Source organism: Moschus berezovskii, chromosome 17, assembly GCF_049115385.1.
Source record: "Moschus berezovskii isolate FMDL1 chromosome 17, NW_MosBer_1.0, whole genome shotgun sequence".
NCBI lineage: Eukaryota > Metazoa > Chordata > Mammalia > Artiodactyla > Moschidae > Moschus > Moschus berezovskii.
Window position 1 is genome coordinate 4,828,359 of NC_142476.1, and position 17,762 is coordinate 4,846,120.

A 17,762-nucleotide genomic window follows, 5' to 3' on the forward strand; every position below is an offset into this window, starting at 1 on the left:
TCAAATTTCAATACACCTCATGGTATCACTTGAAAGATCAGTAATGAAGACATAATATCAACTGATCTAAAACCTTAGGTGTAAAGTCATCACTAGTAATACTAGCTTCTCAAAATATCTTCAAGTACTAAAAATAAAAATTATGTTTATATTGAAGACAGACCTTTTCACATATTTAATTGCTTCTTTGAAAGACATGAATTAGTAAATCACTCAATTGTTGTGTGGGGTAGGGAGCCTATCCATTGGGAGAAGGAGACTTTGGAAATTGTAACTTGAGTTTAAGAAAAGTATATGTGCATCCAAGACGTTCTGGTCCCTGTGCTGAGGACTCCTCCACCAAAGAGGTGACAATCTACAGGAAGAAATGGAATTGCAAACATAATTACAATTCCGTGCGCTGAACAGTGATCAGAATGTGTACAGGGCACTGTAACAGTGAAAGCATGACAATGAGCTCTGAGGATGTAGAGATGGAGTCATCAAGGATGCGTTTAGAGGGCAGATGAAACCTGATCACAGAAGGCAAATACTCCCAAGGGACCCGAGGGGCTCCATGCTAAATGATAAGAAGAGATACTGGAAAGAATGGAATCTTGCCATTTGTGACAACCTGGTACCTAGGGGGCAATGAGCTAAATGAAATAAGTAAAGACAAATATCATATGCTCTCTCTTATATGTGAAATCTTGAAAACAACAGCAACAAAAACTGAACAATAAAAACAAGCTCAAAGATACAGATAACAGATTGGTGATTGCCAGAGAAGACCCTGAGAGTGGAAGAAATGGGTAAACTGATTTTTTTTTTAAGCTTAAATAAATTTAATTTTTTTTAACAACTGCATGAGAAAAAAGGAAAAATAAGGGACAATGGCTAATGTAACTGTCATCCTATCTGAAAGAACCTGGGAAATTAATTGCAAGAAAATGCACCTGTTTCACCCTATGGGGGCTTCCCTGGTGGTTCAGATGGTAAAGAATCTGTCTGCAATGCACGAGACCAGGGGTTGATCCCTGGGTCAGGAAGATTCCCTGGAGAAGAAAATGGCAACCCACTCCAGTGCGCTTGCCTGGAGAATTCCATGGACAGAGGAGCCTGGCGGGCTACAGTCCATGGGCTCACAAAAAGTCAGACATCACTGAGTGACAAACACTTTCACTTTCATCCCAATGAAGGACTTTTCTTCTGTAATTCAACATTATTCTAAAAGTATTGCCATCTGTCAAGGTAATACTGGGTTATATCCCCCAGGCCAATCAGGCTGTGACTTTCAGCAGATTGTCCTAGGGAAGGGAGATCTGTTCAGAGGTGAATATCTAGAAAATGTGGCAATCAGAAGTAAAGAAAACAAAGAACTCCCATGTGAATTCCTGAAGGTACAAAAACATGCCTAGCCTCCCTGCAGAGTCAAACCAAGCAGAAACAAAAGGAAGGAAACTACCGCAAGCTGAAAGTGCCTCCGCCACTGCAGGCATAGGAAAGTTGTAGGCAAAGATGTAAGGGCCTCCATTCTGTACACCTAAAAGCAGAAGGGAGCAGCCCCTTGGAGCCAATGCCAAACCCACCAAAGAGCAGTCCTGGGTACCCACCTGGCCTTGGCTACTGAGCAGGAAACAGGTAAAGCCAGCACAAAGCCTCAGACCAACAGTTCTTGAGGCTCTTTGCCTCCTTCCACGCCAGTTGCATATACAGCTCTGTAATCAACTGTATTACAGTTGAGTTCCCATGCCCCAAGCAACACGGCTGTGTCCTCTCATTGACGGTGAGCACCCCGACGCACAGGAATGCAACAGAAAACCGAACGTTGAGCAAAGAGTTAAGTGAGATGAAACCCTAACAAGAAAAACTCTAACATAAAACCCAGCAAGCATCTCTGCGTCAGCCTCTCTTATCTCATGTGCGATCACCTAAACTGCCACATTCATTTTATTATTCCTCCACGGAGACCATGAAGAATCAATTCATTTATTTGTATTCAATTAGAAATTTTGGTTCTCCTGTAAGGAACAGCCCTCAGGGATGAGTGAAAGTGAAATTCGTGTCCGACTCTTTGTGACCCCATAGACTTTACAGTCCGTGGAATTCTCTAGGTCAGAACACTGGAGTGGGTAGCCTTTCCCTTCTCCAGGGGATCTTCCCAACCCAGGGATTGAACCCAGGTCTCCTGCATTGCCAGATTCTTTACCAGCTGAGGCATCAGGGAAGCTATCAGGGTGAGTAGTTACCACAAAAAGGTGAAGTCACAGTGGGTCAGGCAGGCCTGGCATGGGCAGGGCAGGGCGGTTTGCCAGCTTGTTTATATACTAAGGAAATGACCACTCTTTCTGGTGGCGGAGTCTGGAGAAGACGCGCAGAAATGGCACCTCGCAAGGGGAAGGAAAAGAAGGAAGAGCAGGTCATCAGCCTCGGCCCTCAGGTGGCTGAAGGAGAAAATGTACTTGGTGTGTGCCACGTCTTTGCATCCTTCAATGACACTTTTGTGCACGTCACCGATCTTTGTGGCAAGGAAACCATCTGCCGTGTAACTGGTGGGATGAAGGTGAAGGCTGACCGAGATGAGTCCTCTCCATATGCTGCCATGTTGGCTGCCCAGGATGTAGCCCAGAGATGCAAGGAGCTGGGCATCACTGCCCTCCACATCAAACTCCGGGCCACAGGAGGAAACAGGACCAAGACTCCTGGACCAGGGGCCCAGTCAGCGCTCCGAGCCCTCGCCCGTTCAGGGATGAAGCCTAGGCGGATTGAGGATGTCACCCCCATCCCCTCCGACAGCACCCACAGGAAGGGGGGTCGCCGTGGTCGCCGTCTGTGAACAGGACTCCTCAAATTATTGCTTTCTGTTAATAAATTGCTTTGATGTAAAAAGAAAAAAAAAAGGAAATGACCTCCAAGCAACAGCCATCAGATTAGCAATAACAGGAATCTGTCAGGCACTCTAAGATGGCAAGTCACACCATCTGGTGGAATCAACTGAGAATCTAGAAACTCAAAGCCAATTGTTTTCTAAAAAAGAAGAGTAGAAATGAAACCTCTGGTGTAGTGGGGAAAATACTTTTAATACTTCAGTACAGGTGGAGCTAGTGGTAAAGAACCTGCCTATCAATGCAGGAGACTTAAGACACGCAGATTCAATCCCTGGCGCATTCAATCATGCGCCCTGGAGGAGGGCGCAGCAACCCACTCCAGTATTCTTTCCTGGAGAATCCTATGGACAGAGGAGCCTGGCAGGCTATAGACCGTAGCATCACAAAGAGTCAGACACAACTGAAGCGACTTAGCACGCATGCACAATACTTTAGTACTCTTTAATGCTGGAAAAGAAAGGTCTCAGCTGATTTACTCACATATTAACTTCGTAAATTAACATGTACCTTGTTTTAATGACACTCAAATTAATTGATGAGGTATCTCTAGCACAAATTTCAATTACAATTGAAATTTGTAATTACATTCTAAAAATTCAGAGCTCTGCTACAGCTTCTCCCTAAGGACCTTTCAGTTCTGTGATTCTGTATCATCTATGGCTGAGGCACACTGGATTCTAATCAGACACAGCTGTGTTGACGAAGTCTCAGTAAAGAGTGTATGGGAACTGATTTAAAAAGAAAGTTACCAACTCATGGAGAAGGAAATGGCAACCCACTCCAGTGTTCTTGCCTGGAGAATCTCAGGGACGGGGGAGCCTGGTAAGCTTCCGTCTATGGGGTCACACAGAGTTGGACACGACTGAAGTGACTTAGCAGTAGCAGCAACCAACTCATTCAAGCATCTGTTGACTATGATGTGCCAGGTGCAGTCCTAGGCTCTGTGCTCACAGAGTAAACAAGACACAGAGCAAGACCCCGACTCTTACAGTTTACAGTGTGAAGGTAGACAAGAAGTAAGTAAAAACGTTTAAGATGAGGGTAGTGAATACAAGTTTAAAAGGTTAGTGGGAAAGGAGGGGTTGGAGGATAGGGTTGTCAGAGGTCTCATGGAGATATGTGAGATCCAAAGAGAAAACAAGTCTTCTCACGATGAAATTTGTTTTTAAAAACAACCATCATACAACATATATCCAGATCAACTTTTTAAAACTCTTTTGGGACTCCTGTTTCTGCCTTCAAAGCCAATGCATGAACCCCATTAAGAAAAACAGGCTTGCCTTAGAGCAGTATAATCCAGTTTTACTACCACCTCTGTCTTTGACCTTGAACATTTTGGGGACATTTCTAAAAGTTAACGCAGTGTATATATTAGCCTAACATTTTGGTGGGGAAATATGCAGTGTCATCTTGATGGATAGTATTGCTAATGAACATACCTCTGACAATTGAGCTGTTCTTTTGCTGTGAAGGTCCTCACTCCTCTTCTAGGTAAGATCTGTAAAACAGTAGTGAAAATAAAATGGTCAGCAAACAAAGGCAGAAGGAAACTAGAAGAAAAGGATAGTACTGAGACAAAGGGAAGGGTAATGGAATAAAAGAACAAAACCTGAAAAATCGTTCCAAAGTGTTTTCTCTTAATAGTTCAGCTTTCCAGGCCTGTTTCCATTAGATCTCTAGGGTATCCTCTTCCTGGGTCAAGCAACCTAATTTCCCTAAGTCTGATTTCCCCTATCTTTCCCTAAGGAGCACGAGTCTGTCAATGGTAAAACACCAATGTGGCTCAGATTGTTACACAGTAATAACATAACCCCAAACTCCACCATGCGTTCTCTATTCCACTTTTAAAATCATTTAACTTCCCTGATCTCAAACCTGTCACTAATATGTATTAATTGAATACACTACAGGTCTTCTGTGGACCCTAAGGGAGCAGGGTGAGATCTACTCGCCCTACTTACTACACTAGGGTTGCAGAGCTCGGTATCATGCTGCCTTTGTGTTTTAAAGTCACGTGCCACGTGCTGAGCCATGTCCAGCTCTTTGTGACCTGACCCCACGCACTATAGTCCACCAGGCTCCTCTGTCTGTGGCATTTCCCAGGCAAGAATACTGGAGCGGGTTGCCATTTCTCCCTCCAGGGGATCTTCCAGACCCAGAGATCAAATCTGCATCTCCTGTGTCTCCTGCGTTGCAGGTGGATTATTTACCCACTGAGCCATTTTGACCAGTAAAAAGTTTTGAGCAAATCCAAGCAGAAAAAGACTTGTATTTTATAATGACCAAAGCATTCAACTAAGTCCATAGAATCCTAATTTCCAATGTAGGAACATTCCAAATAGCCAATATTTGTGTCTTAATCAGTTAAGAGTATCAAGACCTCTTCATACACATAAAGAAATTAGGTCTCTTAGCTCCAAAAACATGGTGGGCAACATACTTTTTTAGAATGTACCAGGATGTCTTTGTAAATCTGTCGGATACTTTTATAAATGAGAAAAAGTATTTTCATTTTTAAAAGGTACATAAAGGAGGGTCCAAAGTCTCCAAATGAGACCAACAAACTCCCAAATCTGTGTATAACTCAAAATTTCTGAGATCAGCAATATTTGCTTTAAACTTTCTGTTAAACATCACCACCTCTATAGGGATACCAGCATAGTCATAATAAACCTGGTTGATGTGAACATGACTATTTTCATACATCTTCCTGGGGAGAGACAGTCAAAAATGCTTAAAGTAACCCTAAGATGGTAATAAAAGTATAACCTAGGCTGTCAATGCAATTTGTACTAAACACTGATTTATCCGCAACTGTTTCTTTCCTTCCAGTTAAGAAATACACCTTTAATAATTTTTCATTAGCTAGCAAGATTCAAATGCCTAAATTAAGAATGCTATAATTAAGAATTAATAGGCTTGCTGTAGTCCAAATGTCTTTTTCTTCAGGATAAGAAGTTTGTTTTTTCTGATGTTACCATCACATTTATTCAATATTGTAAATGGGAGAACATGATGATGGACAATATCAATTATCATTAATCATAATGCACAAAATAAAGCAGCAGACTTCCCTGCTACCTAGGAGAAACACTATGCTAATCCCAGCATATTAATTTACTGCTTTGTGAATACTATTTTACTATTTTCTTTGCAGCATTAGAACATAGCTGGGTCAAGTTTTAGAACCAAATCCCCAGTCTCTAAGAAGGGCACTTCATACTCTAAGAACCAACTTCTCTGATACCGAAATGTAGTTTGCAATTATATTTACCCCCTTAACCATTTCCTCCTCTTCAGTTAGCTCAAGAGCAATTACCATGTCACATATCCTTTTTAACCACAGAAACCTGTGCAGCACCTTTTAAGTTTATAATGCTTTCTACAAAAACACCTAATTCTGAAACTCCTCCATAATTCCAAAAACAATGTAAAACACAATATAAAGTTGAACCAAAATATCATGTAACATTTAATAACTGTAAATATATTTATTATAACTTACAGATTAGTTAACAGTTATATATACAATATAATTTTATAAAGTCCCAACAAAAACTGGTTACATTTAAAAATCATTGGATCTGAAGAAGCCAATTTAGAAGTCTCCTGGTCCCCTAACTTCATCTTCCCTAAATTATAAAAAAATAAAATCTGATAGTTTTGATTTCAAGTTAAAGATGACGAGATGGTGTTATCACATTTCAACACTTAAAAGGAAATGTTACTTGTCTGCACAAAGCCTTTCATATGCTACATTGATACATAAAGCACCACTGCAAGACTTAAGTGTGTAAAATGTTCAATTAAAGCTTCCAAGGATTTTCTTTTTAAGACTGAAGTTTTAACTTTGTTCTAACAATTAGGATCTGGACAAAACTGGTAAGAATTGTTTTTCCCTTGTCCAACTTTAAAATGGTCCCTTTTGTCCTTATCACTGTCTGATCACTTCTTTTAAAGGAGGGTAGTAAATGGAAGAATTCTTCACCAAGCTTTTCCATATTTAGTAGTGAGGTTGGAATCTCAAGAGACAATTCTCCAAAATCCAGTAAATGTAAAGTGTTAATCGCTCAGTCGTGTCCAATTCCTTGAGACTCCATGGACTGTAGCCTGCCAGGGTCATCTGTCCATGGAGTTCTCCAGGCAAGAAGACTGGAGTGGGTTACCATTCCCTTCTCCAGGGCATCTTCCTGACCCAGGGATCAAACCCAGGTCTCCTGCATTGCAGGTGGATTCTTAACCATAAATTTCCCATTATTTTCATATATGCAGAGGTGCAAGATTTAAAACCCCAAAACACAACTTAAGTCTCTGAAATAAAATAGTATACTTCAGTCTGGTTTTAAAAGAATGCCTATACATTTTCAGTTTTCTTTTCAAGGCAAGTAATACCTTCTTTCCAACTGACACAGCTGATGCTTGAAACTTAGCATTTCCATGGTGTTACACCAGACTCTATAAATGCATTCCCTATGATTACCTAAAATAGAGGGGCACAAAACACACTGAAAAAGAGTTCTGCAAAAATCTGACCAACTTTTATGCTGTTGTACTCTCAGAACAAACCAAATGGAAATAAAATAATGACCAGGTAGATTATAAGCTGAGGTAGTAATCCTGCAAGCACTTCTGATGAAAAATCTGTCCTCACTCTGAAACAGCTTCAAAATTAAGAGGTCATCTATTCTGCTCCTGCTTTCTATTACTTGTAATAGGAGGCGTGTGAAGTAAAAAGACCAGTGAGTTGTTGGTTAATATTCCCTCAACTTAACATATGCACATCATGGAGAGCTAACTAAACAAAACACAATCAGTCATGCAGAAACTTCAATTCAAAAGTAAGCTTTGGGATGAAGATATTAAAACTTTCAATCTGTTAAATCTATAGATCCTTCCTGAAACTATAGGCCTTGCCATTACTTCTCTATTAAAAAAGAAGAACACAATAAACTGGGATGTTGACTGAAGTCTGTATTTTACATTTCAAACTGGAAAATTCAGAACTGCCCATTTCCAAGTCTACAATGTCACCCTGACAAGTTGTAAAAGTGACGGTGCTGAGGCATGGTATTAATAACACTGCTTTTGAGAGCATATACAACAAAACCAAATTGCTGAGATGTCTCCTGTTCTTCTTCCTAAGAAAACTCTAAGTTTTTAAATTTAAAAGCAACTATGACACAATTATTACTTTCTGGAGTCTTTTAACAATTTCTACCTGTTGAAGACACAACGAACCACTCACATGGGAATTACAATAACATATACAGAACCCTCTCCAAAAGAGAGTTTACAAGGAACTTAAATATATCAGATGTTAAAATTTGGCAGAAATATGCAGCTTTCCCAAAGTAGCACAAAGTACCGCACATACAGGTTTTGTGGCAGTCCCTGGAAACACTTCCTAGGTAGAGCTTAACCTAGAAATAAAAACTAACCACACATTTTCAACCAGTCATTTTTAGGAAAAAAAAAAAAAGACACACGATAATGTACTTTAAGTTGGTCATATATACAAAATTACTTTTCTTAACATTGAAGTAGAAGGGTCAAATTATTGAATATATAGAAAACATAATAGCCCAGTCATTTCAGAATGTTGCGGGGTAGGAGAGAGCCCAGATTTTAGACAGGTGCACATAATTTAAATGGGAAATGGGCTTTGAACCCTATAAATATTGTTTCCCAAGAAAATAAGTTTCCAAAGTGCAAAATTACACCTTAAAAGGTCCCCTTTTCACTTCAGCAAGCAAACAACATTCTAGAACAGATCCAACTAAACAAAAAAGGGAGGATTAGAAATCACACCATCTCATCCTTCATTTTCAGGGCCTGGCTTCAAACCTGGACATTTCTGAGTGGGCTATGTTGCAAAAAAATATTAAACTAGGTCACTGGATCCAAGGTGCACATCCTCTAAGAAAAAGTTGGAAGGACAGCTGCCAATTTTTGTTTTTAAAAGTAACCTCTCAAGTAAGAGGTAGTGTATGCTCAAGGCTGTTAAATCATCTTAATGTTGCTCGAAAACAAAAAGTCCTTTGAAACATGTTTGCTGGAGTCTATTAAACATCTTTTCTCTGTGCTCAAATGTCAAGCAGTATCCAATAGCTTCTTCTGTTTCTTGAATTCGTTTCTGGAACCTGCATCCATCCCGTGCAAATTCTTCCCATGGTCCTTTTCGATCCTCATCACCACTTATATAATACTCCGTAACTTCTTCAAGGAAGGTTACCTATAAAGATAAAAGAGTAATTTCAATCTCTAATATAACAGAAGTAAAGAAAAAAAGAAACAAATTTGTACACTCTTCCAAAATGACAAATGTTTCCAAAGTATTTCAGAAATATATTCCTGAATGCTTTTATTACAGCACAAAAGTTCACTTCTAGTCTTCCTTTTTTAAAAAAAATAAAGTCACTTTTCAGTGGTTTTCAATTCTTGAATCATAAACATGTAGTAGTATTCTTAATTACTTTTATAATCAGAACACAGAAGAAAAAGTTACTTAGTAATCAAACTGCAACAAAACATATCTTTAAGGTTATGTTACTATAAGAGACTTTGCAGTTCTTCATTATGCTATCACTGCTATCACCATTTATACATGCAATTGTGACTACCGCAATATACATGATCGCATGTAAGAGTGACAGTTCCTTTTAATCCCTACTCAATTTCTAATATAGAAATTTCTTTTTAAGATATCAAACACCAAATGTCAAAACTTGTTTTAAAGTACATTCAATACTTACATCAGCTAATTCCATTGTGGCCGGCTACTTTCATTCCCTTTACATCAGGCCAAGGAATACCCCCGAGGACAATTAGTAGATATGTAACACCTTACTAAATATTGCATTCTAGCATTACTCATTCATTTTATCACCAAGATAAATAACATTTATACAGTGGTTACCATATGCCAGGTTCTTTTCAAAGTACTTAACAATTTTCATCTCACTTACTAATACATACCCTATAAGGTATGTATTATCATCATCTTCATTGTATAGATAAGGAAACCAAGGTAAACACTCATTCAAATCACACAGCTTCCACGGGTGCAATCAGGCTTCCAACTCTGAGCCCGGCTCCACAATCTGCACCATGTTTGCCATTTAATAAAGCATTCCCAGATCTGAAAGCCTCATTCTAAGAATTGGGCACTATCAGTTATTCCCATATACCTAAAGAATGGGATGTAGTCAAAGGTTGTAAATAACGTTACAATATTCCAGACACAATCTTTTATAAGTGTTGCTTCCAGTGCATAGTAACATCTACTTGACTCATCTCACTTTTCACTCAGTGAGCAAGCTAAAAAGAGACACGAGGCTGGGCTGAGATCCCTAAACAATAGCCATTATTATTATTACTACAAGTCAGTCAGTCAAAGCCAGGAGAGGTCAAGTCACTCCCCAGCTCTGGCTCTCTTCCTAAATCTGCTGGCCCAGACCACTTAGGAGTAGGGACACAAGTCTCCAGATGCCAAGTGCTCATCCCATTGCCTCACTTCGTTCCTTATCTATTCACTAAACAGGCCATTTTGTCAGGGACCTTTTAAAAACATAGAGAAAAACATTTAAGACAGCATTAACAAAAGTGTGAACTAAAATCTAATTTTTAATATGCCTTATTTTGCTTCTACAGCTAAGACATAAGAATACCACCATTTAGGGACATTTTCTACCCTAGGGAGAGTTTCAAAGTATTAAGCCGGTCATTTGGAGCCAATGGATTACAGTTCTTTCCACTTGAAACTCTGATGCAGCAGAATTTGAGGTCAATAATAATTCACCCATGACTTTCTCTTTCCAAGTAAAAGTAAAGGTAACTAAAGAAACTTTTGCTCCACAATAAAAGATACCCTGTTTGTGGGGATTTCTCTTCAATTAATAACCTCAGCTGAATAAAAAAAAAAAAGCAATTCAAAAGATTCCCCAAATAAGGTTACCTTTATAATGTGTTGAAAGAGTAAAATGCTCCATGAAGTTTTAAGACTAGCCTGGGAATAGGAAACAACTACTCAAGAAAACCAAATAAGTGACCATCATAGTTACAAATGATTAACCTATAGTGGGCCAATGATAACTTAGACTGCTAGCTTAAAAAAAAGGTAATACTATTTACAGTATTATTGTCAATCAAAATTCCAAATGTCCAAATGTTTTTAATACTGAAACTAATATTATCTTTCATGGCAGACAACCAGACAAACATGACTTGCTACTTGGTACCATCATCCCTTTGGGTTCTAACAGAGAGGAATGAAAAGTTATCCTGAAACTGTCTGCAAATGACACGCTACACTTAATATCACAAAACTCTACTGCTACAATAGGACCTTCTCAATCTCTAGAATTAAATCATGTATACACAAAGTTTAATTTTTCTGTTCCTTAAAAAAAGTGAAAAGTTGAAACTTGAAGGGAAACAGCCCACAGCTGCCAACCCAAAAGAAAACAGCACCCTCAAGCTAACATCTATACGCTGGCACCTTCAATTCAGACAGGAACAACACTCTACATGAGGGAAAAGGAGAGGTGGTCATTTCTCAACCCAAGTATAAGAGTTTGGAGTGTTTCCTAAAAAATATGCAGTACTATGGCTCCAGGAAACTCATGCTTTTCCACATCAGAACAGAAAGTACAAATTATCAGGCATGTTAAAAGAAACAAACCTTTTTTCTCCGGATATGTGTGTGTCTTTCTCCAGAAAGAAACACACCCTGAACCAAGTCTGGACATTTACTTTCTCGGCTCCCTAACAGCTGCCCCTTACAGGAATGTAAGGTGTGACACTCAGAAATGGGCTCAGATGGCCTCTCTGAGTCAAGACAGCTTTTCCATTTTTTCCCTGATGTTTGAAAAGGAGCCTTAAAATTTAGAAGGTTGTAGGGGTCGTCAGAATTACAAAAAGAATTCCACAGTTTGATACTCTCTGATCCATCTGCACTAGATTCCCAGTCATCATCATCTCCAGAATTATGATCAGGAGACTCGGGAAGACTTCCAGTCTGGGGAGAATTCCCTAGGTCAGACTTGTCAGACAAATCCTTCTCTGAATCAGAAGGGTTTCCGGGAAGAATTTTGGCAGCAGTCTGAATTGTTGCTGTGAAGTTTTGGGGATTATAAGGATCCACACTATAGAAAGAGTTCCAAAGGTGGAGCCCTTCTGAGTCTCGTTCAAGGTCTGATCCTGAGAATGAGCTATCACTATCAAAACCGTCATCCTCAACGTCTTCGTCCCAATCCTCATCTTCCGAATCAGAAGTTGTTTCCAGGTCACTAGCTGCACCTCCCAAAATGTAATCTATCAACTTGTTACTGCAGGCTGGTCTGGAAGAAATGGGAATGTCATCGTCTATGTCTGAGGAGTCAACTACACTTATCTGGTCCTCTCCAAGCTCCTGGCCAGTCTCACAAGATGGAATGCCTCCCGAGGGACCCTGTCTTTCCACTCCAAAAGGAACTTCTCTAATCAACAATTCTGTTTCCTCCTCAGTGGGGTCCTGGGCGGTTCCGGGAACGGCTCCAGCAGCAGGAACACACGGAGTCGGAGCATCTCCGAAGTGCTTCGGCTCCATCCGGAGCAGAGTGTGCTCCTCCTCTAGGCTGTGGTAGCCATGGTCTTGGTCAGGGGTAGGTAGAGCCTGACCTTTGCTGGCCTGCTGCAGGAATTCCAACCGCTTCATGCGGAGATGCTGGATTTCGGGCAGGCCTTCTCTAGAGAGGGGCGGACATCCCTGCCACGAGGCGGGAGCCATCTCTGCGTTGAGCGGCTGGGGATAAGACGGGGCCTCATCCAGGCAGCCGCTCTCTGGGCTCAGCGCCTGGAAATCGACCAGTTCGCAGCTTCCAATACTGCTCCGATGGCTCAGCTCAACCCGGGGCAGGCAGTCCAGATAGGAGGGGTTCAGCAAGTAGGAGACGACACTGACACTGCTTAAGCGCTGAACGTTGAGCGGTCCAGAGGGCGAAGGGCCAAGCTCCGGGTCTGAAAACAGACGCGCTTGGACGCTCCGGGGCACCAGCTCCACTCCCCACAACGGCTGCTCCAAAAGAAAACCATGGGCTGCAGAGTCCAAAGCTCTTCCCTTGGCTTTAAGTTCTAATTCCAGATCCGGGGGCGAGCACTGCCAGTGGAGGCCGCCCTCTAGCCAATCAAGGGGACCGGCGGCCGCGTCGGCCGAGGGGTCGAGCCGCAGCGAACTCAGAGCTTTGGGCGCCGAAGGGGCGACGGACTCCTCCGGGGCCCTCAGGGCTCTCAGGAGGCCGTAGCCTCCAGCAAAGTCTAGCCATCTGGTAGGGATCATCCCACCGAACAGCTGGCTCCAGACCAGCAGCTTCTGAAGCAGGCCCGGGAGCGGCGCGAGCAGCTGGGAAAGCAGCTGCACCCAGGAGCGGCCTCGGGCCTCGGGCGCGGGGCTGGGAGCCAGCCTGGCGTCGGGTTCCGGGGCGAGCGGTGCGGGGCCCCTGGACGTGCCTGGTCGCGAGGGCCGAGGGAAGGAGGAGGGCAGCCGGAAGCGGGGGCCCGGTTCCCGCGAGACGTCGGCCGCCGGCTCCATGCCCCGCGGCCGGCAGTCTCTCAGGGAGGCAGGGACGCGGAGCTCGAGGCCCTACACAGTCTCGGCCTTCCGCAACGGCGGGGTGGGTGCCCCAGGCCGGGCCCCGGGCCAGCAGAACAGCCAACGAGGAGAGCGGCTCCGGCCGCGGGCCGCGGGCCACAGCCCGGAACGGCGGGCACCAGACGCGGCGGCCACGGCGACATCCATGCTGGCAGCGAGAGGGGGCCTAGTCCGTCCCGCGCCGCCCCACCGCAGAGAGGAGCCCTTCCGCGGCGGCGACGGCCGCCTCGGGGGCGCGGACCGTGGAGAACGCCCTCCGCAGCGCGACCCCGGAAGGGCTGGTCTGGGAGGGCAAGCGAAGCTCAAAATGGCCGCAGGGCCGGCGCCGCGGCAGCACCGCGCCAGGCAGGACGACTAGACGGAGGCCGGCGGCCGGCTGCGCCCCCTGCCCCGCGCCGCCCGACGTCCCTCGCCGGGCCGGGGGCGGGCCCTGCCGCGCTCTTTCCTGAGGAAGCCGATTGGCCGCGCCCCGGTCCCTGTCGGCTTCCTTACTCTCGGTAGACCCGGCTGCGCGCGGGAGGTTGCATCAGCCGGATCCAGGCTTCGCGCGTGCGCACTTGCAGCTCGCGGTCGCCTAGGAAACCGCCCCCGCCGCGGCCCTCCCTCCCCCGTCCCCGCCCTCGGCCCTCCCGGCCCAAGGGAGCGGCGTAGACGGGTTGCGGGGCCCTGGAACCGTCCGTGGCGTGGTCCATACCCAAGAGTCCAGGTGTACACGTATGTCTCAGACGCGCATGTATTTATGCAACACTGTGGTTCCAGCGTTATTCACTGCTAAGTAGATCATCACCCTAAGATTTAAGTCCAGTAAAAGTTGGGAAATGTGTCAATATATATCTGGTGTTAAAAACGCTAATAATGTGGAGTGATTAATAAGTCTTAAGAGAAAAATGAATCATTATGCATTCCTTCCCGCTCGGTTTCAACATTTCTAAATAACGGTTTAGCTTTACCTAGGATCCAGCTTTGACGTCTTTCAGCATCTAACCCATGTCTTTCATAAAAAAAGGTGAACTGTTTCTGAGGTGGTGTCCCTGTTAGTGTCTTCAAATGAGGCAAACAGAGGAGGAAAGAAACGGAGCCCCTAGAACTGTTTACTCTCGTCTTTGCTTCCCCTTCAAGTCATATTCAAGTCATGTTTGTATCCTCAGCCCCTAGAACCATGGGCTACAGCACCCAAAGAAGGAAGCGAAGCAATTTTTTTGAAAAAAATTGTGTCTATCAGAGAGTAAAGATTCTGCCTGCAATGCGGGAGACACGGTTTCGATCCGTGGGTCGGGAAGATCCCCTGGAGAAGGAAATGCCAACCCACCCTAGTATTCTTGCCTGGGAAATCCCATGGACAGAGGAGCATGGCAGGCTACAGTCCATGGGGTCGCAGAGTCGAACACGACTGAGCGACTTCACTTTATAATCTTAGTTGCTACATTTGATTCTCTCCAGAGTTTGATCTTAGTCCATTTCTTTATTTCTAATAAAACTTTTTAATCAACACCTCTGAAGTCAAGTATTTGTTCAGAGAGAGTGTAGAAGGTTTGAGCCCTGGAGTCAGCAGTAAGATCCTTCAGGAACCCAGAGGAAGCCAGCTGCTCCTCTTGCTTTGTTGAGACTGTTGGAAGAATGGCTACTTCTTTCTAGGAAACTAAGAGGTCCGCGATTTTATGGTTTATCCCTTTTTATCTTATTATCCATTCTAGCAATAGCTCATCTACAATTCAGAAAAAATATATTAATAATGGGAGTAAGTTTAATGACAAGAGATCCAGGTATGCAAATTAAATACTCGAAGCTCAGTGGGTTGGTGAGTGAACTAAATTTCTAATATTGGTCCTCTCCTAGATAGATTAGAGGCACAGACATCGGCTAGTATTTGTTATGTATCCACTAAAGGTTTTTCCCATCATCTACAGAATAAAGGCTCTGTCCAGTCTGTCCTTTTCCTATACTTTTCTAGCCTTCTCTTCAGTAACTTCACTTCATGCAGGTTATACTCTAGGAACACTGGATTTGTCTCATGCCACTGTTCACAGTTTCTCAGTCAGGAAGGCCCTCACTTCCTCTGTTGCATACCTACCCATGCTTCAAGGTTCAGCTCCAGTGTCAACACCTTCTCGAAGTCGCTGCTGACTTTCGCAGTCAGAAGTATACCGCTGTGCTCCATGAGCGCATGTAACACGCTGCTCTGTGTATATCCCTGTAAACGTTCTCTCCTGCTGGTCTCTGCTTGTTGAGGGCTGTATACCAATACCTTGCACAGTAGTTCCCAACGTATGATTTGGGCACCCCGGAGGATCCCATTTTAAGACCCCTCCAGAGGGTCCTCAAGGCCAAAATTATTTTCACAATGATTCCGTTATTTTTCTTTTTAACTCTCCTTTTCTCATGAATATATAGTACACGTGTATCTTCTAGAGGGTACGTGATATGTGATCTGGCAACAGACTCAATGCAAAAGCAGATGTGAGATCCCAGAAGCCTTCCAGTAAGCCAGATATGAAAGACATTTGGGAAGAAATGTAGAATGATGCCACTCTTCTCGCTAGACATTTTTTCAAAAACAGTTTTTTGCTGTTATTTATGTTAATGTGTAATGGGTTTATATTTTTAAATTAATAAATATTTTTTAAAAATTTCAGGTTTGAGTTCTAAAACAATAATTATAGATATAATTTACATAAAATTATTTGGGGTCCTCAACAATTCTTAAGAATTGTCCTTTCCAATTCTTAAGGAAGGGATCCTGAGACCAAACGTTTAGGAACCAGTGACCTAGGATGTTGACTGGCACATAATCAGTGACCAATAAACGTTTGTTGAATGAATGGAAGAGTAACAATACTTTAAAATAATAGCATCTTCCTTACGGCCAAGTCTTTTACAGTCCACTCAGCTTTGTCACTACCACCACTTGCCTCCCCCCAAATATTCCTGAAAACATCTTGAATGGGCCTGCCTTCCCCATCTGAGCACTGGATATATAATTTTTACTTTCCTTACCTTGGAATTTGCTCTAAAGGGAAACAATGGGATCATAAAGTACTGGAAAACTTTAAGAATATGTGACTTTGCCTTGTCAGGCTTGGCAGGAAAGTAAAGTGTGAGCCACCTCCTGAAGCCTGCTATCAAGCAGGCAGCTGAGGGAAGGCAGCTCTGTCCACAGAGATAGCACTGTCTTGCCAGGGCTGTGTGCCTGCTGGTGAAAACAAGAAGTCTTTAGGCAGGCAAGCTGACTGGCAGTTTGGCAGAAGATAAATTAAACCTCAGTTATATTTATTTTAAAAGATTTTTCAGGGTCTAAGGTAACGGGTGTGTAGCTTTTCCCTTCCTTTTTCAGTCAGTACCACCTCCAAAATTATTTTTCAAGTATCTCACACTCTAGAAACCACCTCCCGGTTTCCAGCTCACTGCCTTGAAACCCCTATTCAGCTGCTATCGCTGTGCTCGCCAAACCTCCAAATCATCGCAGTTAGCACGTTTCTGTGATTCACCACCCTCCTTCATTCCCTCCTTACCCAATCAAGAATCTCATGATCCAGTACGAAAACTACCCCCATGCAAAGACCTGTCATTCTCATGCTCTTGCCCTACTCCAGCATTCTTCTCTGGCAAAAGTTCAACCCTAGTGAAACCCAACTATCCACTTACTCTGAGCCTGCAGTCTTGCTGAGCTTGAGAAAACACTCAAACATGCTGACTGACTCACTTCCTATTTGTGATGAGAAATTTCATCCATGCCAGGCACTCTTACATAGTTCGTTTTTATTTTTTTGGCCAAGGCATGCAGGATTCTAGTTTCCCAACCAGGGACTGAACCCACCCCCCCTGCAGTGGTGCAGAATCTTAACCACTGTACTGCCAGAGAAGTCCCCTTAGATATTTCCTTAGCAGCTTTGCATCTTCTACAGAGTGTTTCACAATGTTTACTCAAATTTCCAGCATTCCCATACACATTCTTCTCAGCTTATGGACACACCTTATACTTCACTGAGAAGACAGATACAACTTCATTTTTTCACTACCAAATCCACCAATCTACCTGCATCTGGACCCACATACTCTGCTTTTGATCCCATTATAAGCAGAGAAGCCTCTTGGAGCCTATCCCTTCATGTCCACTTGAGGAATCTGGCCTCCTTTATCTCCTCTTTCCTATAACATGTAATTTTTTTTCTTAAACTAGTTGGAACACGCACATTAACATGGGTTAATATCACCTATCTTAAACAACAAATAACTTCTCCCTGGATACTTGCGTCTCCGAGTTTCTACAC

The 17,762-nt window shown here is 43.1% G+C and overlaps 1 protein-coding gene and 1 pseudogene across 1 annotated transcript; one reads left to right on the top strand and one right to left on the bottom strand.

Annotated features, from left to right (window-relative positions):
* Positions 1–2,338: 2,338 nt before the first annotated feature.
* On the top strand, positions 2,339–2,816 carry LOC129551774 (small ribosomal subunit protein uS11 pseudogene; annotated as a pseudogene).
* Positions 2,817–5,803: 2,987 nt separating this feature from the next.
* On the bottom strand, positions 5,804–14,035 carry PPP1R15B (protein phosphatase 1 regulatory subunit 15B). Its single transcript, XM_055420068.2, has 2 exons — positions 11,548–14,035; positions 5,804–9,099 (listed from the first exon to the last, which is right to left on the bottom strand). Exons 1-2 carry the CDS (start codon positions 13,432–13,434, stop codon positions 8,878–8,880), a joined length of 2,109 nt encoding a protein of 702 aa, XP_055276043.1. The 5' UTR covers positions 13,435–14,035; the 3' UTR covers positions 5,804–8,877.
* Positions 14,036–17,762: the final 3,727 nt, after the last annotated feature.

Bases quoted from the DNA above. Each gene is read 5' to 3' on its own strand.
- PPP1R15B (XM_055420068.2), bottom strand. From the start codon at position 13,434: ATGGAGCCGGCGGCCGACGTCTCGCGGGAACCGGGCCCCCGCTTCCGG. The intron at 9,100-11,547 runs GTTTGTTTCTTT...TTATCTTTATAG, and splicing joins CACATATCCGGAGAAAAAAG to GTAACCTTCCTTGAAGAAGT.